Source organism: Portunus trituberculatus, chromosome 8 (genome assembly GCF_017591435.1).
Source record: "Portunus trituberculatus isolate SZX2019 chromosome 8, ASM1759143v1, whole genome shotgun sequence".
NCBI classification, from domain to species: Eukaryota; Metazoa; Arthropoda; class Malacostraca; order Decapoda; family Portunidae; genus Portunus; species Portunus trituberculatus.
In genome coordinates, this window is record NC_059262.1 from 3170166 (window position 1) to 3194169 (window position 24004).

At 38.5% G+C, this 24004-nt stretch overlaps 1 protein-coding gene across 2 annotated transcripts; it reads left to right on the forward strand.

The window, feature by feature from the left end:
• The first annotated feature begins 4861 nt into the window (after positions 1 to 4861).
• On the forward strand, positions 4862 to 23977 carry LOC123501076 (coiled-coil domain-containing protein 93-like). 2 transcript variants are annotated; one of them, XM_045249658.1, is made up of 15 exons: positions 4862 to 5062; positions 5206 to 5319; positions 5928 to 6022; positions 6595 to 6706; positions 6998 to 7153; positions 7415 to 7549; positions 7917 to 7958; positions 8866 to 8922; positions 10007 to 10108; positions 10856 to 11082; positions 15399 to 15512; positions 16113 to 16324; positions 18722 to 18842; positions 22491 to 22575; positions 23004 to 23977. In XM_045249658.1, the coding sequence occupies exons 1-15, from the start codon at positions 5012 to 5014 to the stop codon at positions 23169 to 23171; spliced, it is 1791 nt and encodes a 596-aa protein (XP_045105593.1). In that variant the 5' UTR covers positions 4862 to 5011; the 3' UTR covers positions 23172 to 23977. The 2 variants fall into 2 exon arrangements, with proteins under 2 accessions (XP_045105593.1, XP_045105592.1); XM_045249657.1 differs by having other exon boundaries at positions 4863 to 5062; positions 7914 to 7958.
• Positions 23978 to 24004: the final 27 nt, after the last annotated feature.

The window sequence follows — 24004 nt, forward strand, 5'->3', positions numbered from 1 at the left end:
TAAAACACTTCCTTACTTCACCTCCTCATAAGGCTCAATTTGAAGTAATACAGATTTTTCAAGAGTGTTTTAATGGTTCTAGTGACATTAACAAGGTTTCTACACTGTGAATAAAAGAAATACCCACATTAACCTGGCTAGTCATCTATGTGGCCTTGGAAAGCAGTCAGAGTGAGAGGGCAAAGCGTCTCAAAATACATCGTAAATCCTTCGCCTGCTATTTGGTACTCCTTCCCTTCATAACCTTTACTTGTTTGACAGACACCTCCAATCTCAAAACTCTGTAGAAATTGTCAAATCTGTCTTTTTCAACTACTATTCTTTCCTGTAGATGCCTATAAAGATATGCATTGCTGTTATTGTCGTCAGTTTTGTATCATAGTGAGTGGGTCAAGTCACGCACAAACCCATCGTAGGAACCAAAAAAATAAAGATAGAATAATAATGGTAGTGGTGGTGGTGGTGGTGGTGGTGATGCATTGCTGTTAGTGTTGGAAGTTTTATATCATAGTGAGCGGGTCAAGTCACACACAGACCCATCACAGGAACCAAAAAATAGAAATAGAATAATAATGGTAGTAGATGGTGGTGGTAGTAGGTGGTGGTAGTGGTGGTGGTAGTAAAGCATCCAGACTTTCAGGTCACTGCTCTCAATGTCTGTACGTATGTTTGTAATCCACGCACACACAAAGCAAGTAATATTCCTCGGCAGTGTTTTTGTGTACGCAGCTCCATTTTTGCTCATATGTACGTCCAGTTTGTGATGTTTTGTAATTTTATATATGGTAATGTAAGGTGTTCCCCCCACCTCCTCCTCCTCCTCCTCCTCCTGCTTGTTGTTGTTGTCCTTGTTTGTGGTGTTGGTCTCGTGTGCTTTTATTTATTTATTTTTTTATTTTATTTATTTATTTATTTTATTTATTTTTTTTTTTTTCTTACTCAGTGTTTGTTTGTTGCCTTAATTCTACTTTATTTTATTTGTTTATATGCTGTTCTTTTCTTTCTTTTTTTTTTTTTTCTTCCCCTTATTTTGTCTCAATTTTATGTAGATTGCTAATTAATTAATTAATTAATTAATTTATTTATTTATGTATGTGTTTTTACTGTATCTAGTTTATCTATTCTTCCCTTTTTCCTTTTTTTATCTATTTATTTGTTTATTATTTTTTTTACTCAATTATATGTTTGTTGGTTCATTTTTTTTTTTTTTTTTTAGTGTTTTTGTTGTATGTATATTATCTATTCTTACTTTTTTTCCTGAATTTTATGTATATTGGTTCTTGTTTATTCTTCTTTCTTCTTTCTTTCTTTTTTCTTCTCTTCTTTTTTTTCCCTGTGTGATTTTGTTGCGTTTATTTTATTTATTTATTTATTTATTTTTATTTATTTATTTTTATCATTTTTTTTTTTATATTCATCTATGTTGCATTTATTTGATCATCTTGTTTAGTTTTTGTCATTTATTTGTGTAGTTACTGAGGTATTATTGTTTATTTATTTATTTATTCATTTATTTTTATTTATTTTATTTTATATATATATATATATATATATATATATATATATATATATATATATATATATATATATATATATATATATATATATATATATGTTTATTGTTTCATTCACTGTATTAATCAGTTTCTTTTACTCAAACACAGATTTTATTTTGGTTTTATTTTGAGTATATATCAATCTTTATTTTGTTTCTCTCTTATTTTACTGGATCTTTTTATTTATCTTTATTTTGTTTATAATTTTCTATGTTTTTTTCGTTATCTTTTGTTTCTTGATGGATTTTATTATTTTCTTTATTTATTTATGTCATCATTTTTTTTTTTCATTATTATTTCCTTTGTTTTATTTTTCCTTTGTTATCTTTTACTTTTCATAGATGCAAACGCCATTAATGTGTCATGATTCGCACGCAATATTCCAAGGTACATAATAGTCCTTAGTTTGGAGATTTAAAAGTGTTCATTATTTAAGTGTTCATTATCTGCTCATTATTACACTTACAATCTTTTATCTTTAGTTTCTTTTTGAGGTGCTTTTAGTGTTTTATAGTGCTTACATTATTATATCTTAGGTTAAAGTGAAGTTCTGTGTTATTATTATCTTTCTTGTGTCTGGTTTTATATTCGTGTTCTTTCAATATACCTGCCTTCTCTCTGAATCCTGCTCATTTACCCCCTATTTCATACCTTTCTGTATACCTGCCTTCTCCCTCTCCTGTGACACATCATCTCTTTCTCTCCTTATAACTCTCAATCCATTGTGTCATTCTCATTTATTGTTCTCTCTAAATCCTGCTTGTTTTCCTTTAATTAAAACCTTTCTTTCTATATACCTGCTGTCTCCCTCTCCTGTGACACACCATCTCTTTCCTTGTAACTCTCAATCCATTATTGTCATTTTCTCATTTTGTTCTATCTAAATCCTGTTTGTTTCTGCTTATTTTAAAACCTTTCTTTATATATACATCTTCCTTCTCCCTTTCCTATGACACATCATCTCTTTCTCTCCTTGTAACTCTCAATCCACTGTTGTCAATCTCTCTCTTATTGTTTTTCTCTAGATCCTGTTTGTTTTCCTTTACTTAAAACTTTTCTATATACCTGCTTTCTTCCTCTCCTGTGACACATCATCTCTTTCTCTCCCTATGATTCCTAATACACCACATTTGCAATACTATATGACCACTGATGTCTAGCAAACTTATATCTCTTAAATGTTACCTACCTTACCTGTTCAATTGTCTTAATACATGATGAGATTATGTATAGTTTACATTAAGGTAACTTTGTCCATGTATCAGAGGCAGTAGATATGTTACGTATTCCTTGGGTTATTAAGTTGTATTGTAAGGAAGCTGTTATGTTAGGGAGAATGATGAAAGTATTAATGTGTGTGTGTGTGTTTGTAATAAATACTGTTCCTGTTCCCTGTTTCCCGTTATTGTGTGTGTGTGTGTGTGTGTGTGTGTGTGTGTGTGTGTGTGTGTGTGTGTGTGTGTGTGTGTGTGTAATAAATACTGTTCCTGTTCCCTGTTTCCCATTACTGTGTGTGTGTGTGTGTGTGTGTGTGTGTGTGTGTGTGTGTGTGAAGCAGAAATCATAAAAGACCTATGCATCATTATTGTTTCAGCTTTGTAGCAGAATTTGATATGTGTGAAGGTGCTAGAGAGGAAAGTAGACAAATAGCAAATTATGTCCGGACAAACCACGACTCAACCATTTCTTTTTCCACTACCACAGTGCAGCGAGCTGTGTTAGGCAACCCATGTAAGGTAATTCATTGGTTTCCATTATAGTCTGTGTAATGGTTTCCTATTCCTCCGTGAGGCTGTTTTGGTTTATATAAGGCATGGAACTTGAAGATTTATGTGAGATGATGGAATGTTAGGTAAAGGGAGTTGGTCAGATTGAGGATGTTATTTAGACTGTTTTGCATTGTGTACTGAATGTGTTATTTTGTCTATAAATTTATTTGTTTATTTCATTGATATACTTTTTTGTGCTATTTATTTATGTACTTGCACAATTTTGGTTATGTATGCATTTATTTATTTATTTGTTCATCTCACATGTTATGTTTTTTGTCCCAGGTTCACTCAGCCAATGTTCGAAATGTCAGCAGCTGGTAAACACTGTGATTTATTGTAATATGTTATGTCAGCACCTGCCTACTTGTGTGTACAGTGGCATTCCAAGGTTCCCCAGTGGCCCAAAACAAAAAATTGTATGGAGTCCTCAGGACATGTGACATATAAATAAAAACTATTCATCAAAGACTCAGGGGGTCCCTTCAGGATATGTCAGACAGCCAAATTCATGAGGGCTACACCTTGTCACTGCACAGCTGTGTGCAGTGACTGAATGTGTCAAATCAGTTGGAACTCACTGAATAATAGTTTTTTGGGGCAAGTTAGGTGTCCCAAGCAAATGCTTGGTTTGCCTGACTAAGGAACACTTCTGTGCATGTATTTACATGGCTGGTGTGGGTTGCCAGCACAAGCACTGTGATGACCTGTGTATACATTGTCCGCCCAATATTCCACGATAAACTCTTTTGAAAAGTCCAGTTCTTTAATTCCATCTCACTCGAGGAATTTACAGGTAAAAGATTAACATGAATTAGTGAAGTAGTGGCAGGTTGTGATTTAAAGAAACCAATGGCAGATCCAAGGGGAAGGCAGAGAACTGAGAGGGCAGAAACCACCCATTTTTTTTTTTTTTTTATAAGCGAGGGCATATATATATATATATATATATATATATATATATATATATATATATATATATATATATATATATATATATATATGTTACTAAATACACTTTCAACACAACTGAAAAGCATATATATATATATATATATATATATATATATATATATATATATATATATATATATATATATATTACTAAATACACTTTCAACACAACTGAAAAGCATATATATATATATATATATATATATATATATATATATATATATATATATATATATATATATATATATATATATATATATATATATATGCTTTTCAGTTGTGTTGAAAGTGTATTTAGTAACAGTGGCTGATTCAGGGAGGGTGGCTGAAGCGCTCCTAGATTAGGCGGGCCCCCAAAAGAGATCTGCCACTGAAAGGAACCATGTTTTGTTTCCATAAGGCTCTTGAAAACTTGCGTATATTATTGTATTTATAAATTTATTCATTTTCATACACGTAACATGAGAGGGGCCAGTTTTCGAAAACGATCAACTCATCAAATGTATAAGACAGCAAGGGCATAATATATGAAAATAAAGAAAATTAACGTGGTATTTAGATCCGAAATGATGTTATGGAACCGAACGTGCCGAGGTGGCCACCACCGAGAGGAAGAAGGGGGCGGGGCGGTAGAGGAGCGCTGGACTGCATAATTTTTGTTTTTTCTCAACTCAGGGCGCATAGATTGTGATAACTAGCCTCAAAATAACTGCGTGATAGACTGAAGCCATCATGATATCAACGGAGACCAAGCCAAGCCCCACCACGGCCAGGGAGGGGCAGGTGAGAGAAAGAGAGAGAGAGAGAGAATGTTCGTCTTTTTATATTTACTGATTTTATTTACCTGTGTCCATTAATCCATTGGTGTGTTTCTTACTTTTACGTGTGTGTGTGTGTGTGTGTGATCCATTATGGCACTCACACAGGTGGACATAAGAGAGGACGAGGACCAGAGTGTTAAGCTGTCGGAGATCGTTGAGCTGTTGTTGGCTGCCGGTTACTTCAGGGCGCGTATCAAGGGTCTGTCTCCCTTCGACAAGGTGGGTACTAATCACCACAACTCCTATCAACTTGTCATTACTAATTTCACCATAAACACTCGTCATTGTCTGAATTCATCCTATCTTCATTCTATTGTTACTTAAGCATTCCTGAACTTACCCTATTCTCATCCTATCTTCACCTTCTTTCCATCCTATCATCACCTTACCTTCACTATTTTTACCACAAACACTCTTGAAATTAGCCTTTCATCATCCTATCTTCACAATTTTCACCGTAAACTTCTAAAATCATCCTATTTTCACCTTGAACACTCCCTAAAGTCATCCTAACCTAACTGCTGTGATGTAAATATTTGTCATCTTACCTTCCTCCACCCAAGATTCACCACCATAACCTTACCTAACCTTACCTTCCTTCACCCTAACCTTACCTTATCTTACTTGTCATCTTGCCATGCTTCACCCTAACCTAACCTAACCTTACCTTAATTTATTTGTCATCTTATCTTCCTTCACCCAAAACTCATGACCCTAACCTAACCTAACCTGCCCTTTACTGTGACCTCTACCCTGTCCTACCCTACCTTGCTTTGCCCTACTGTGACCTGCCCTGCCGTTATGTGACTGCCATATGTGACCTTCAGATTGTGGGCGGCATGACCTGGTGCATCGAGACGTGTAATTTTGACGTGGATGTTGACCTTCTCTTCCATGAAAACCTCACCATTGGCCAAAAAATGTAAATAACTTGTGTTTTTTTACGTTTTATCTTATTTTTGCCCCCTTTTTCTCTCTCTCTCTCTCTCTCTCTCTCTCTCTCTCTCTCTCTCTCTCTCTCTCTCTCTCTCTCTCTCTCTCTCTCTCTCTCTCTCTCATTTTTATGCTCTTATTACTGTTGTTATTGTTATTCTTCTTTTCTTTTGTGAAATTGCAATGGTTTTCCCTTCTTATTGTGTTCCTTCTTCTTTTTTCTCTCTTCCTCCTCTTCATCATCATTCATTTTTGAATTGTCTATCCTATTTATCTCCCCTCAACATTTCTTCTCTTCCTTCTTTTCTTCTTTCATGAATGTTCTAGCCTTCCTCCTCCTCCTGAACCTCATCTTCCTCTTCCTCTTCCTCTTTCTTGAAATTATATACAAGACATTATTTTAACCCTACCAATAATAATTCCTCCTTTACCTCCTCCTCTTCCTCCACCTCCTCCTCTTCCTCCACCTCCTCCTCCTCCTCCTCCTCCTCCTCCTCCTCCTCCTCCTCCTCCTCCTCCTCCTCCTCCTCCTCCTCCTCCTCCTCCTCCTCCTCCCTCCAGAGCACTGACAGAGAGGATAGTCAGTGTGGTAAGGTCGATGGGCTGCCCTCCCCGCCTGGAACCCCACCAAATCCAGGGTCTTGACGCCATTCATATCTTTCCAGTCATCCAGGTGTGTTTTTGTTGTTTTTGTTGTCTAATATTTTCCTCTTCTTCTCTCTCCTTTTTTTTTTTTCTTCTTCTTCTTCATGTTCCTTTTGTGTGTGTGTGTGTGTTATTTTTTTCTTCCTCCTTCTTCTCCTTCTCTTTCTCCTTCTCCTTCTCCTTCTCCTTCTCCTTCTCCTCCTTCTCCTTCTCCTTCTCCTTCTACTACTACTACCATCATTGTTAACCTCCTCCTACTTTTCCACTTTCCTTCACTAATAACAATTCTTAACACCACCACCACAACCTTTCCCCACAGTGGCTGGTGAAGAAGGCGCTGGAGACGAGGGAGGAGTTTGGTGATGAGACAAGGCAGTTTGCAGTGCACGAGTTTATGCGACACCACACCAACCCGCAGCAGCAGCAGCGGCGAGAGGTCCTGGGGCATGTCAGCACCACTCTGGCCTCCGTGCAGGTGCTGGGGTGTTACTGGGGAGGGGAGATTGAGAGAGAGAGAGAGAGAGAGAGAGAGAGAGAGGCTAATTTGAAATGACCAAAATAAACCTAACCTCTTCAGTACCATGACGCATTTCCATATTCATTCTGCTTACTGTTTAGTGAGTTTTAACAGAGAGAGAGAGAGAGAGAGAGGAAATAACAAAAATAGAGACAAACAAGCGCTCACCCAAACACTGTACTCACCTTCATACTGCCCCCTCCCATCCTTCCATGGCAGTCTAACTATGGCCCCAAGAGGAGGCTGAGACGCAGGCCTGGCACAGCACCACCAGACACACCGGCAGCCCGCGTTCACACCACCGTGCTGGAGTATGGCCTGTCCTCACACCGCACCCCCTCCTTGCGTGTCAAGGTGGGTGTAATGATGATGAGGATGATGATGATGATTGCTTTATATGTATTGATAGTGTGTGTGATGATAATGATGATGATCGCCTTATTTATTTTGATGGTACATGTGATAATATTAATGATGATAATGACGATTGATTTATAAAGGGCTATTTTGAGTGTGTGTATGTGTGTGTATTTACCTAGTTGTAGTTTTACAGGGCCTGGGCTCTACGCTCATGTGGCCCCGTCTCCATATCTACACTTATCCAATTTTTCTTTAAAGCTATGTGTGTGTGTGTGTGTGTGTGTGTGTGTGTGTGTGTGTGTGTGTGTGTGACTGTCTCTCCTCTGAAGCCCACCTAACGTAATGATTTTCTCCTCAGCAGGGTGAAGGAAGTGATGAGGCAGATGGCGGCAGTGGCAATGAGGTGTGTTGGCGGGCCAGTGGTTTGCGTTGGTTAGGTTAGGTCAGGCTGTGTGGTTAGGTTAGGTTAGTGTTGCCATACTCACCTTTGTCTGGCTTATTTATTGTTAGTGTTGTTTTTTTTGTGTGTGCTCTAGATGTGTTGTTGTTGTTGTTGTTGTTGTTATTGTTGTTGTTTGCATAATAGTTACTGATTGATATTATTTTTTTCTATTTTATTTATTTATTTGTTTATTTTTTATTTATTTATTTTTTCATTTTTCTATTATTTTATTGATGTTATTTCTTTTCTTCTCTTCCTATAGATTTTGTTGTTTTTGTTGTTGTTTGCATTATTGATTGACATTTTTTCAGTTATTATTATTATTATTATTATTATTATTATTATTATTATTACTATTATTATTATTACTCTTGTTTTTTTCTTTTATTTTTTCATTCTGTCATTTTATTCATTTATTTATTTTTTTTATTTAATTTTTCAGTTTTTTTTTTTTTTATATTTCATTATTTTCCTGATTATTTTTGGTCTTTTTACAACCATATCAAATCATTCATATCCTTTCCTTTTTTTTTTTTTTTTCTATCATTCTCAAATTTACTTACCACTATTTTTTCCCCATTTGTGTATCCTTAATCTCTTCCATGAGTCATTAACATCAACTCTAATTCAGTCTTGAGCCGCACACTGAACACTAAATGCACCGCTTGTTATTGTTCTCATAAGGCACTTCATTACTCACTCCACAAACTGTACCCTGGTCTTGAAGTGCCATAGATGTGTGACTAAGCAGTGGTTGACTTATATATGCTTGTATTAGTGTGTATTTCTAACAACTGTGTGTGTGTGTGTGTGTGTGTGTGTGTGTGTGTGTGTGTGTGTGTGTGTGTGTGTGTGTGTGTGTTGGCAGATGGAGGAGGTGGAGAAACAGCTGATGAAGACACTACATATAGCTGAGATATCAGAGGTAAGCATTGAACATTCTCTCTCTCTCTCTCTCTCTCTCTCTCTCTCTCTCTCTCTCTCTCTCTCTCTCTCTCTCTCTCTCTCTCTCTCTCTCTCTCTCTCTCTCTCTCTCTCTCTCTCTCTCTCTCTCTCTCTCTCTCTCTCTCTCTCTCTCTCTCTCTCTCAAGTAACACTCGCTCTCACTCACACTGATAAAACTTCATGCACTCTCCCTCTCGGTCTCTCTCTTACCTCCTTTACAAACTTCCACTATATCTGATACAACCATATTCTCTCTCACACTGATACTCTCTCTCTCTCTCTCTCTCTCTCTCTCTCTCTCTCTCTCTCTCTCTCTCTCTCTCTCTCTCTCTCTCTCTCTCTCTCTCTCTCTCTCTCTCTCTCTCTCTCTCTCTCTCTCTCTCTCTCTCTCTCTCTCTCTCTCTCTCTCTCTCTCTCTCTCTCTCTCTCTCTCTCTCTCTCTCTCTCTCTCTCAGACTGCCCCTCACACTGATAAACATCCCTTACAAACTTCCTTTACGTTATTTCAAACCTCACCTGTCATTGCACTGTCTCTGTTTTGCTATGGTAAGGTTTAAAGATGACCAGATAGATTTGTGTGTTCAGATGGTTGATGGAAATACTGATGTGATTTGAGTATATACAAGAGATAGGATGCCATATGTAGATCTAATGTTTCTTTTATTTTTTTTTCTCTCTCTCTTTATTGTAGTTTGCTTTGTGGTTATTGTATATGCTATTTGTCTTTTGCTACTTTCGTTGTCTTAGCTTATATTCTTCTCTAATATTAAAAAGCCACATTGCTCTCTCATTATAGCTTTTCCCAAGGCCACAGAGACAATTAGCCAGGTTCTTAAGGGTGTTTCTCCTTATTAATGCAAAAGTCTCATTTATCTGCTACTAGAACCATGAAAACACCCTTAAAACACTATATAACTTCAACTAGAGCCTTTGGAAAGTAGTGGTGGTATGGAGCAGAAGTGAATACATTGCCTTACATAAATAGACTGAACACTTCTTAATATTCTCATCTCTTCCCTGTGTGTGTGTGTGTGTGTGTTTGTGTTTGTGTGTGTGTTTGTCAGGGCCGGCTCAGCGCTCAGCAAGTGGGTAGCATTGTGAGTTCCAGAGCTCAGGAGATTGCAGCCACATCACAGCACTACTCAGACCTCCAGCAGACTATTGTGGTAAGTGAAATATAAAGAGTGTTAGTAGTAGATATTATGAGGAGGAAATAGTAGTAGTAGTAGTAGTAAAACATAAACACGAACAGGTGACAGGAGAGAGAAAAAGAGAGAGAGAGGATACAAGGGGCCCATTTTCTACCGCTCTAGCCAAGGCAGCTGAACCCAATCAGATGCAAAGCCACGTAAACCGATGATACTACCTCATTCAACGTGTGATATTTTGGTAACCATGACATCCAGAGACTTCTGGTTTTTTTTTGCACTGCAAAGAGGAAGAGTTGCTTGTGGGCAGAACATCATTTGTACTCACTCATTTATTGAATTTCTAAGTGTAATCGGTATGTGAATACAGGCTATTTTGTGTGTTTCTCGCCAAACTTTTACTTTTGGGACCCATTATCTTGAGTTCACAAACTTAAGAAAAAATACACACTGCCGAGGAGCACAGACACATACATGCACAAAGCGGGCTGAATGTTCGGGTGGACGCGGGTAGCCGAGCGATCACTGCGCCACCTACATTTGGCTATTCGTATCTTAAAGATATCTTTGTATTTCAAGGAATAAATTATATGAAATTTTTCGTTGTATATAAAAAAAATTGTATGTTGGGGCGTTCGTATCTCAAGGTATTACTGTAGTGGTAATAATAGTAGTAGCAGTAGTAATAGTAGTAATAGTAACAACAACCATAGAACCCCACACATCCACACACAAGACAAACAAACAGTGCTACTCCCCCACCAGGATGAGGTGCTTGGAGACAGTGCCACCTCCCAGCTCCGGGCACTGGCTTCCCTGGAGCAGCAACGCATGGCACTGCAGGGCCGGTTGACGGAGGTGGAGGCGGAGCAGGCCAAGGCAAGGGAGCGTGTGAAGGAGGCGACAGGCAGGCTGCAGGACATTAAGAAGGAGAGGCAGAAGGTGGAGGAGGAGATGAGAAGTCTTGGGGTGAAGGACAATGCAAGCAGGAGGTAAGGATGAAGTAGGATACTTTAGGATGTTGTAGGATATTAGGATCTGTAGGATAGGCAGGGAGGCTGTGGGCTGAAATTAAAAGGTATAAGTAGAAGGTAGCCTGTATTTGCTGTGGTGTCAGGGTTGTAGGAGGTGCAGGGTAGGGAAGTGTGTCATTGTGAAGGGGCAGGGGTGAACCAGTGTGTGCTGTGGGTGTGAGTGGCCAGCTGTGGTATGTCAAACCTCCCGGAGTGTAGGTTAGTCCACAAGAAGGGGCGAGAGAGAGAGAAAGAGTGTGTGTGTGGGTGTTAGGGCTGGGCAGGAACCGAGTCCGGAATTGAGTCTGACCAGGAACCGAGTCCAAAGTCTGGGAACCGAGTTGTAACAAGTCCCAGTGATTTTATTTGAACGGCGCCTCAATATGTCAGCTGTGATTCATACAATTTCAGTACATTCTACTTCATTTTAGCAGTACTTTGTCAACATATTCTGAAACTTATTATGTTTAAGAAGTAATTATGAAACAAAATACATTGATAAAGTACGTACTGCTAAAATGAAGTAGAACGTACTGAAATTGTATGAATCACATTCCTGCACGAATATTAAAGAAATTGCATGGAAGTCAAAGAGAAATTTCGCTCAAGCTGACCAATAGCAGCACTGCTTTAGTGTTGCCATAATCTCCTTTTTTCTTATTGCACGTTCATTGGTAGATGTCTGGTGACGTCACAAGTATATATTGGGTGCCCATCTGGCACGCAGCTCATATGAGATTAAACCGTTCCAGAGAAGGGACCTGTGACATTTGCATCCACAAATAAATTTACTCGTAATTTCTTGATGTATATGAACTTACTCATTATTTGCTTGCACCACAACACCTCCTTTATCAAATTATCATATATCTAAATTTCATAGTCTGATTTGTTTTCAAGCGCACAGACTTAAAGGTATACAACTCACGTACCCAATCACCAAACTTGCGCGGAAACGTAATTTTTTCAAGGAAACAACGAGACAAAATCAGCTTTGTGTTTGTCAACTATGGCATCCAAGAGAAATAGAATTGCTCCCGTGTGGAGCTATATGGAACAGTCATCTTCCGACGCTGTCACTGTCACATGCTTGGTGTGCAAAGATGCACTAAAGTTTTGTGGTGGTACTTCAAGCATGTTGAAACATCTCCACACGAGGCATCCTATAGAATATGCTGAGTTAAAGGAGGACAGTGAATGTGACGTGCCTGAAAAGCTTGCCAGGCCGTCTACTTCAGCTCAGCCCACTTTAATGGAGACAATGACAAGGGCTCACTCTTATAGAAATGACTCAGGCAAAAAGAAGGAACTTGACGAGCTGGTAGTCAGCAGAAGAATAGTGGAGAAGACCTGCAACCACTATCTGTTGTGGAAAACAAAGGGTTCAGGAATCTAGTTCATGGACTTAACCCTAAATATGAATTGCTCACCTGCAGAGAGATAGGTAGAACTCTTTTGCCTTCTACTTACAACAGAAAAGTAGAAAGAGTTCGAAGGGAACTAGAGATGACAAAATACATCTCACTTACTACTGACATATGGACATCTCGGCAGACAAAAGGATTCCTGACAGTGACAGCTCACTACATTTCTTCACAGTGGAATCTAAAGTCTGCTGTGTTAGATACTGTATGTATGGTTCACTCCCCACATCTGAAAATATTGCAGAGGAGCTAAGTCTCATTTGCAACAAATGGAACAGATTAAATCAATTATGTTCCATTGTGACTGGTAATGCTGCTAATATGACTGCAGCAATAAAAATGATGAGCCTGCAACAAATCCCATGCTTTGCTCATACCCTAAATCTTGTTGGCCAGGATTCAGTTAAAAACACCGAGGATGTCCAGAAACTTAGAAAAAAAATCAAGGCCATTGTAAATTTCTTCCCCCACAGTGTGAAGGCCTCTGATAAGCTTATCCAACTGCAGGGCCAACACATTCAACCTCCTAAAAGGCTGATTCAAGATGTAGAAACCAAATGGAATTCTGCATACTATATGATGAAAAGATATAATGAGGAACACGAACTTGTCACCACTACTCTGTGCTTGCTGGGGAAGAACAACATGTGCCTCAAAGACGAGGAGCTTGCATTCCTTCATAGTACAATCAACCTTCTGGCGTCATTTGAGGAGGCAACAAAAGAAATGTCATCAGAATAAATTACCTCCCTCTCTAAAGTAATACTAGTGGTGAAGGGAATCCAAGAATTCATGAATTCAGCTGATGCTATAGAACCCCAGGTAACTTACACTCAGTGTTGTCTTGGGAGGCAACTCCAATGGCAGATGGAGAGAAGATTCAATGCTGTAGAAGGAGATTTCTTTCGTGCAGCAGCTACCTTTTTAGATCCACAATTTAAAAAGGTGCCATTCTCAGAAAGCTGCGATGTCAAACTGATAGAGGAACGCTTAGTCAACCTCATGCGTTCAGATGAGAATCAAAGTGCCGCAAGCACATCACACGCCACAGCAAAGCCATCCCCAACAATCATGACTCATCAGAAAAAGAAATCACTCTGGAGCAGGTTCGATGCTAAAATTGAAAAAAAATGGTCCAGGTATCTTCACAGCCATCGACAGGCCCACACATTGAAATGAGAAGATACCTCGAAGAACCTCACATACCTAGAGATGGAGATCCTCTAGGCTGGTGGAAAGAACACGCTACCCTCTTCCCCAAGTTAAAAGAGCTAGCAAAGAAATATCTGTGCACACCTGCATCTTTTGTTCCTTCAGAACGACTTTTTCCTATGACAGGTGAATTAATCTCCCATAGACGAAGCAGTCTTAAGGAAGAAAATATAAACATGATTTTCTTCCTGAATAAAAACTTGTGAAATGTTGTACCACAAAATGACAAATGTGTATATTTTGTATCCAATGGAAACTTACTGTCTGTGATATTCAGTCTGTGATGAGGAAACATTTATTTATTTACTTATTAATCATTACTTTGTAAAGTATAAGGATATTCTCTTCTGTGATATTGAATGTGATATGGAAATATTTATTCATTAACTACCTACTTTATTTAAGGTTTAAGGATTTTCTTTTTTCTGATATTAAATCTGTGAAAAGGAAGCTATCTCGTATATCAATGTTAAATATATCAATATATCTTGACTAGTTTGTCTCATATATACATTCAATATGAATGTATTTGTTTAATATCCAAGAAATACTGCTGTATGAAACGCTGATTATATATATATATATATATATATATATATATATATATATATATATATATATATATATATATATATATATATTAAACATTCTCCTTCATTTTTTTACTTTTTATAAAATGAATTTATTCAATGATAATATAATGATGATATGAAATTTATTATTTCAAGAATACATTGAGTATGAACATTTGTTTTCTCTGCTTGCCGTGGCATTCAATATTATGTAATACTTAATTACTGTATTCAAGAAATAAACTTATCCCTTATAACATTTTTTAATTGTTATTTCCATAAGCTTTCACTTAATTTTGATTGTGAATAAATATATTAAATGCATTAAAGAAAATTATGTATATCATTGACATGTAAATAAAGTTATGTTGAACAATAAGTATAAGAAAAAACAAGCGTATATTATTAAAAGAATCCTGTGTGTGAGGAACTAAAGAGTAAAGTGATATTCAGTATCTTCATGATTTGGTAATCCATAAAACTCTACCATCCACACGGCGCCCACACTCACTGGGACTCGTTAAAGACAGTGCCTGGTGAATCCAGCGCCTGGTAGTCACCACACACTCTCTACCCGAGTTCAAGATGAGAGCAAAACTCAATTCCCAGACTCGCCTGGTGCTGAGATTCATCTAGCAACACGCTGGCAAGTCCAGTGTCTTGGATTCGCTTCACGCTTTCCACCATGAGTCTCAGACTCACCTCGCGCTGGGATTCCTCTAGCAACACGCTGGCGAGTCCAGTGTTTTGGATTTGCCTCGTGCTTTACACCCGAGTCCCGGAGCAGAGCGAGACTCGAATCCGGAACCAATCCCCACGAATCCACTAGCCTCTGGACTTGGAATCGTGAGTTCTCAAGATACCGAATCCTGCCCACCACTAGTGTGTGTGTGTGTGTGTGTGTGTGTGTGTGTGTGTGTGTGTGTGTGTGTGTGTGTGTGTGTGGTGCCTTGTTTGGGCTGGCCTAGTATAAAGATAGATTATTATGATTATCCTCCTCCTCCTCCTCCTCCTCCTCCTCCTCCTCCTCCTCCTCCTCCTCCTCCTCCTCCTCCTCCTCCTCCTCCTCCTCCTCTCACCCTCACAGTGCCCTGGAGGAGCTGTCCCGCCTAGTTGAGCTGAATGAGGCGGCCCGCAAGAAGGAAACAGAATTCAAGGATGCCTGCAGAAAGGAAGCTGAGAGGATGAAGGCGGAGATCAGGTGAGTTGTGGTGGTGGTGGTGTTAGAGATGTTATTCTTAAACTTAATTTTGAAGCTGGAAAAGCAAAAAAGTCCAAACCAAAGAAAATAGGAAAGAAAATTGTAACTACAAATCGGAAAAATGAAAAACGTTATTTCAACATAAAAAAGAATAATTTGAGCTTAAAAAAGAAGAAAAACTTAAACTTTAAACCTTAAATGAGAGAAAATACAAACATCACACAGTCACACAGCAGACAAACACATCCTTGCCACCACAGCATCCTCAAATCAGAAAATGCAAACTCCAGACAAACACAGCCTTGCCCCCACAGCACTCAAATCAGAAAATACAAACTCCAGACAAACACAGCCTTGGCCCCCATAGCACCCTCAAATCAGAGAAAATACACACAACAGACAAACACAGCCTTGCCCACACAGCACTCTCAAATCAGAAAATACACATAACAGACACAGCAGACAAACACAGCCCTCACAGCACCCTCAAATCAGAAAATACAAACATTAGACAAACACAGCCTTACCTCCACAGCACCATCAAATCAGAAAATACAAACAACACACAGCCATACAGCAAACACAGCCTTGCCTCCACAGCACCCTGCAGACACGAATCACAGAGACTGGTGAGGGGCAGGAGGAAGGTGAGAGGAGGCTGGCCGCGGAGAAGGAGCGCTGGGGCCGGGCGAGGCGTCAGCTGGCCGGGCGGACGAGGAGAGTGGAGGCAATGAGGCGCCTGCTGGATGACAGGCCGGGCCGCGCTGAGCTGTCACAGTACCAGCGCAGGTTCATTGAGCTCTCCAACCAAGGTGTGTTTGTATTCTAGACCCTGTGGAGTATTCTAGCACAGTATGAGCTCACTGCCAAACCAAAAGAATTCCATAGTTTTTATTTATTTATTTATTATTTTATTTATTTATTTATTTTTTTATCCCATGTGGGCTTTTCACGGGAATTTCTGAGCTAAAGGGGATACTTTTTGAGGTACCTCCTATCTCAAAGCCCACCCGCTAGGAAACCGTTGCCCCGAGTGAGGAAGCCCAACCTACACTCGGACCGTGGACAGGATTCGAACCCGTGCGCTTGGAGACCCCTCGGACCCCACAGCACGCAGGGTTCCATTTCTTTATGTTGTACTCTGTCTCAAAGTTATCTTATCTTATCTTATCTTCTATTTATTTATTTGTTTTTATTCTAAGCCTTGTAGAGAATTTTAGCACAGTATGAGCTCACTGCCAAAAGAATCCCATGTACTCTGTCTTAAAGTTATCTTATCTTATCTTCTATTTATTTATTTGTTTTTATTGTAGACCCTGTAGAGAATTTTAGCAAGGTATGAGCTCACTGCCAAAACCAAATAAATCTCATGTTGTACTCAAAATTATCGTATCTTATCTCTTTTTTAATTAATTTATTTATTCTATACACTCTGGAAATTATGGGCTGTTGTTATTATTTTTCTTTCCTTTCTTTATTCTTTTATCTATCATTATTTCACCTCCCTTCTATATTGATGTGTTTTTATTTCTTTCCTTATTTGTTTATTATTGTTCTTTTCTTTTATCTATCTATTGCTATTTATTTATTTACCTATTACTATTATATATATTTATTTCATGTACTTTTTGATATAAGAGGGTGTCTTCTTTTTTCTCTAAATGTAAGAGGGTGCCCATGTGTGTGTGTGTGTGTGTGTGGGGTGGGTTCTGTGTGGTCTCTCTCTATAACAAACATACATATTCTCCTGTAGCTGCAGTGTTTATTTCTCTCATTTATTTATTTATTTGATCTATTTTTTATGTAAGTTTTTATTTTTTTATTTTAAAGAGGGTGCCTGTGTGTGTGTGGGGGGGGGGGTTGAAGGGTGTCTGTGTAGTCTCTCTCTGGAACAGACATACATATTCTCCTGTAGTTCTAGTTTTTATTCATCTTGTTTATTTTGTTTTATTTTTGTGTGTTATTTGGTTTTTCTTTCTTTGTATTTTCATTCTTTCTTTATTATTATTTTTTTATTCTATTTAGTTATTTATTATAAGTTTATTTGATTTTTTTTTTTTACTTCCTTCCTTTTTATTCATATATTTATTCTATTTCTATTTTTTTTCTTTTCTTTTTATTTCTCCTATTTAGTTATTTGTTATCGATTTATTTTATTTGTTGCATTGGAGTTTATGACGTAGAGTTTGGTGTACGGTGTAGTGGAGTGGTGTTGTGGTGTGACTCATTGCCCTTGTTTCCGTGGTGGTGGTGGTGGTGGTGGTAATGGAGATAGTGGCGGCGTGACAGTGGTTGACCTTTTTTCCTCTTTTTCTTTTTTTCTTTTTTATTTACTCATCTCTTTTTTTTTTTTTTTTTTTCTTCCTCCATTCTTTCCCTCTCTTTTTTCTTTCTCTCTTTTATTCAATCTATTTATCTTTATCTGTTTTATTTTTGGAGTGGTATTTGTGGTGTGACTCATTGCCCTTGTTTCCCTGGTGGTGGTGGTGGTGGTGGTGGTGATAGTGATGGTGATAGTGGTGATAGTGATTGATTTTTTTTTTTTTTTTTGTCCTTTTTTCATTTCTTTATTTATCTTTCTTTTTCTCTTCATTCTTTCCCTTTCTTTTTTTCTCCTCTGTTTTATTCATCTATTTATCTTTATTCATTTACTTATTTATTTATTATTATTATTATTATTATTATTATTATTATTATTATTATTTATTTTATTTATTTTTATTTTATTTATTTTTTTCTTTACTTTGGGAACAGTATTAGGTGGTGGTGGTGGTGGTGGTGGTGGTGACAGTAGCTGACTTTTTTTCTCCTTTTCTTTCTCTTTTATTTATTTCTCTATCTTTTTTTTCTTCCTCCTTTCTTTCTCTTTCTTCGTTTGATTTACTTATTTATTTTTATTCATTTGCCTTATTTTTTTGAGTGGTGTTAGTGGTGTAATATATTCTGGTGGTGGTGGTGGTGGTGATAGCAGTGGTGGTGACTGGCTGATTGTTTTTTTTTTTTATTATTATTTTTTTTAAGCTATTTTTTTCCCTTCCTCCATTCTTTCCCTTTCTTTTTTCCTTTTTTTTTATTCATCTATTCATCTTTATTTTTTTTTTTTATTTATTTATTTATTTTTGGAGGGAAGTGATGTTAGTGATGTAACTTATTGCCCTTGCTTCCTGTGGTGATGGTGGTGATGGTGGTGGTGGTGGTGATGGTGACAGTGGCCGCCACACACCGGGAGACACAGCAGTTCTACAACATGTACAACACTCTGGCCGACACCAAGGTATACATGGAGAAGGAACAGTCTCTACTCAACTCCATCCTCGATAACATGGCTGTGTAAGTATGTGTGTATGTTATGTCTGTCTGTCTGTATGTATGTATGTTGTGTCTGTCTCTCTGTCTGTCTGTATGTATGAATTATGTCTGTCTTTTTGTTTTTCTGCTTGTGTGTCTGTCTGTTTGTCTGTATGTCTCTCTGTCTATCTATGTATGTGTTATGTTTGTCTGTCTGTCTGTATGTCTCTCTGTCTTTCTATGTATGTCTGTTATGTCTGTCTGTCTGTCTCTGTCTATGTATGTATGTGTTATGTTTGTCTTTTTGTCTGTCTGTATGTCTATCTGTCAATACAGGTGTCCCTCGGTTAACGATCGACTACTTAACGATATTTCGCTCATACGATCCCTCCAAATTAATCCCTATTTTTTGGTTAACGATCGCCAAAATTCGGTTAACGATCGGATTGACCAATCGCAATCGCGATCGCAATCGCGATCGCAGCGCCTCCATCCACCCGCGGCCCGTGCAGTAAACACACCACAGTCTTTCCCGCTGTTTTGATTGTGCAACAACAACTCTATCACGCTCGCTCTAAACTTCTTTTTGTGCTTATTTGTGATCAAGTGAACTTAGTGATGGCTTCCAAGCGACCCAACGATTGTTCTCCACCGGGAGATAAGGCTAAAAATCGAGAAAGAGCATTGGCCTTGATATTAAGTTGAACATTGTGACTCGTCATGAGGGTGGTGAAGGGGTAAACTCTATTGCTCGTGCCCTTGGTTTATCTCAATCAACTGTATCAACAGTTCTCCAGAAAAAGTACAAGTGAAGCAGCAGGCCAACCAAGTCACAAACCTGCACAAACACACAACAACTCGTAACAGGGAACCGATTATGGAAAAATTGGAACGTTTGCTGAGGCTATGGATTGAAGACCACACACACCGCCGCATGCCTCTTTCTACCCAACTCGTTACTACTAAGGCACTGAGCCTGTGGGAGGACCTGAAACCAGAATTCAACATAGGCGAGACAGTGTCCTTCAAGGCCAGTAAGGGGTGGTTTGAACGTTTCAAACATCGTGGGAGTCTACACAACCTCAAGGTTAGTGGGGAGGCAGCGAGTTCGGATCAACCGCTGCAAACGCCTTCAAGCCTTTGCTTAAAGAGCGCATCGAGGAAGGAGGTTATTCAGCCAAGCAGGTTCTAAACTTTGACGAGACAGGCCTGTATTGGAAGAAGATGTCATCGAGAACGTTTATAGCAAAGGAGGAGAAGTCGGCACCAGGATTCAAGGCATCTAAAGACAGGTTAACATTATTGGTGGGGGGGAATGCCGCTGGTGATCTTAAGCTTAAACCATGCCTTATTTACCATTCCCAAAACCCAAGAGCTCTGTCTGGCTATATTAAGGAATATTTGCCCGTAGTATGGAAGGCAAACAAAAGGGTGGATGACGACTGTTATCATGCAAAGTTACGTGACAGGATACCTCTCCAAATTCCTAAAAGAATATGCTGCCCAAAACAACATTGCTAACAGATTTCTCTTGCTGTGTGACAACGCCCCAGCCACCCAGAGAGCATGAATGACTGGGCAGATAATATTGAGGTCATGTTTATGCCCCCAAACACAACTGCCCTCATCCAGCCGATGGACCAAGGAGTCATCGCTACTTTCAAGGCCTATTACCAGCGGCGCACCATGAAACAGCTGTTGGCCTGCATTGACACCCCTGACAAGCCGACCATGAAACAATTTTGGAAGGATTATAACATTAAAAAGGGGATCGACAACATCGACGAGTCATGGAAGGAGGTGTCCAAGTCGGCAATGAATGGATGTTGGCGTAATTTGTGGCCTGAGTGCGTGGAACGTAAACAGGAAGTCCCTGTCGATGTTACAGCAGTAAGGAAAGACATCGTTCATATCTCCCATAAGGCAGGCTTCAATGAGGTGGACGAGAATGACGTACAAGAACTGCTGGACAGTCATTCTGAGCCTCTCTCCAACGACGACCTCATGGAGTTGGAGAAACAAAATACTTTGGAGGAAATGGAGGAGGACAAGGAGCCTGAAAGAACCCTCTCCGTCAAGATTTTCGAGGAGATTTTTAATCATATTAACCAGGCCATACATCTTCTCCAGGAGAATGACCCCAACCCAAACCGAAGTAATGGCGTGACTAATGCTATAGAAAATGACATGAAAGTGTATAAAGAACTATTTGAGGCAAAGAAAAGGATGGCAAAACAGACAGTCATCTCATCTTTCTTCAAACCCACTGTATATGTATGTTATGTTTGTCTTTGTCTGTCTGTCTGTGTATGTATATCTTATGTCTCTTTGTCTGTGTCTGTCTGTCTATATATGTATGTCTGTTATGTTTGTCTGTCTCTATGTCTGTCTGTTTATGTATGTATGTCTGTTATGTCTCTTTTTGTCTGTCTGTCTGTCTGTTATGTTTGTCTGTGTTTATATATGTAAGTCTGTTATGTCTGTCTTTCTGTTTGGCCTTTGTTTGTCTGTCTGTCTGTCTGTGTGTCTTGTTTGCCTATATGTTTGTATGTCTGTTTTTTCTTTAGACTACAAGATATTTTTGGTGATTTTTTTTTTCTATTTGTTTGTATATTGAGTTATCATTGTTTTTAGATGTCAGGCTGTGTGTATGTTTGTCTGTCTGTCTGTCTGTCTATTTCTGTCTATCTGTCTGTTAGTCTGTCTTTCTTTCTATCTTTTTCTTTGGAGCACAGAATCTTTTTTGATGTTATTTTGTCAGTTTTTATATTGTGTTACTGTTTCTGGATGTTGATCTCTTCAGTATCATGACATGTTTCCATATTGATCCTGCTTACTGTTTGGTAACTTTATAATACAGCTTCTGAAACTTATATGGGGGATTAACATAGTGAAGACTGTGGCCCTTAATCTTCTGACCTTCATATACCCTTCCTAATGTTAATAAAATTGTCTAATCGTACACAAAACTCAAGGTGAAAATGCATCCTAGTTCTGAAGGGGTTAAGATTGATATTCCTATGCACTGTGGTCAATAATAGTCTGTTTTACCAAGTTGTGTTTACTCAGTTGTGGTGTATTGAAGGGGAAGGAATCTCATAGTATCCCATCTCTGTATCCATCATCCTGTTCCTTCTTCACTGTGCCAAGCCTTGTGTTCTAGTTGTGGTTACCCAGTTGTGGTCTATGGGAGAGGGAGTAATTTCATAATATCCCATTTCTTTATCCATCATCCTGTTTCTTCTTAATGCCCTCAATACTGGAACACATTTTTATCATTAGTTTTGTGTGTGTTTAGATGATTTTATTGGGATTAGGAAGGGTCTATGGAGGTCAGAAGTTTAATGGCCAGAGTTTTTAGTATTTTAATCGCTACATAAGTTTCTAAAGCTGTATAAAATCACCAAGTAGCAAACAGAATTAATATGAAGACATGTCCTGGTATTGAAGGGGTTAATTGTACCAACCCTAGTTTTCTGCAGCATAACACAGCCTCTATTTTGCTCCCCCCTCCCCACTTACATTAAGCTATCTCCTTTATTTATTTATTTATTTATTATTTATTATTTTTTTTTATATATGTTACCTTTTTGTCTGCCCAACCATAGCAGTAAGGGATAGCCAGCCAGGTGAGTCAGTCCAACAGCGACCTTGGTAATTAACACAGCCTCTCTCTCCTGCCCCCCACAGTGCCCTTGGTAACTCCTCCAGCATGGATGAGTATCTGCACCAGCTGGAGACAATTGTGGAGGGCATCAGGCAGAACAAGATGAAGGTGTGTGTGTGTGTGTGTGTGTGTGTGTGTGTGTGTGTGTGTGTGTGTGTGTGTGTGTGTGTGTGTGTGTTCCTTTCACTCACTCTCTTCTATAACAGCTGGAGATGTGACAAGCAGCCTTCCTTCCTCTCACTCTTGCTCTCTTCTTCTCTCCCTTCTTCACTTCCTTCACACCTTGAGAAACACTAGACACCCTCTCTTCCTCACTCACACTCTCTCTCTCTCTCTCTCTCTCTCTCTCTCTCTCTCTCTCTCTCTCTCTCTCTCTCTCTCTCTCTCTCTCTCTCTCTCTCTCAACCCAAGACACTAAACATCTTTCTTCCTACACTCCTCTCCTTCCATCACTCTGCCTTTCCTCTCACACTCCCCTCACACCATCTTTCTCCTCTCCTTCATACCTCTCATTCACTCTCTCTCTCTGTGTACAGCTGGAGAGGCGCAGGGCAGAGGAGAGAGCCAGGAAGACCAACCTTAGCGAGGAGTTGGCAAGACTACAAGACCTGAACCGCCAATATGCTAAGACAGTGCACCAGCTGGGACAGGAAATAGCACGTTCTGAGGCCCTCCACCTCAAGCTGACGGCCGGGCGAGGGTAGACAAGGTGTGGGTGTAGCTAATGGTGGTTTGGGGGTGTTAAGATGGATTTATGGTGTGTTTTGTGTGGTTTTTGGTGCATTAAGAGGAATTTAATGTTTCTTGTGTTAGTTAAGGTTGGTTTTGGCATTGGTGGTGTTGGTAAGCTGGTTTTTGGAGGGAGTTTTGTATTTTTGGTGTTTGAAATGGAGAATATTTGTTTATCCTTTTTTTTTTTTTTTTTTTTTTTTTTTTTTTTTTTAGAGTCAGTCTTGAAATGGAGAATATTTAGTTTTGTTTCCTTTCATGGAGTGGTGAAGGTGTGCCGAGGTGCTTCAGGTCAGGAAATGGAAGGGTGACAAGTTTTTCTATTTGACCATGTGCTTTTTTCAAGTGTTTTTCTTTTTATTCTGGAGTAATTAAGCTTTTTTTTTTTTCATTTATATATTGTTTATCTTATTTTTTGGGGGATTGTCTAGGTCTGTGTTTTGATGCGGAAGAATATTAAGTCTGTTCCTCTTTGGCCGCAAGATACAGGTAATAAAGTATGTGTGATTAACATTAGTCTTAATTAAAAGGCTCAGGTGCCAAGAAATAGTGGAAATATTTAGTTATTATTATTATCATCATTATTATTATTATTGTAGATTTTGTGATATAATGTCTTCCTGTGATAGATATTCCTTTATTTTACTTATTTGTTATACTTTTAATTTTTAAGTGAAAAATGAATTAAAATATAAGTGATCTGGTGCATAGTTATACATTTTAATTTCATACACCATTGAATATGATTATAGTGAAACAAATAATAATACATATCAGCAAAGCTCTTTTTAATACCATACAGAACCAT

Excerpts from the sequence above, each read along its gene's own strand:
- LOC123501076 (XM_045249657.1), top strand. The coding sequence starts at position 5,012 with ATGATATCAACGGAGACCAAGCCAAGCCCCACCACGGCCAGGGAGGGG. Across the intron at positions 6,023-6,594 it reads CTCACCATTGGCCAAAAAAT|AGCACTGACAGAGAGGATAG; the intron begins GTAAATAACTTG and ends TCCTCCCTCCAG. Across the intron at positions 10,109-10,855 it reads ACCTCCAGCAGACTATTGTG|GATGAGGTGCTTGGAGACAG; the intron begins GTAAGTGAAATA and ends CTCCCCCACCAG.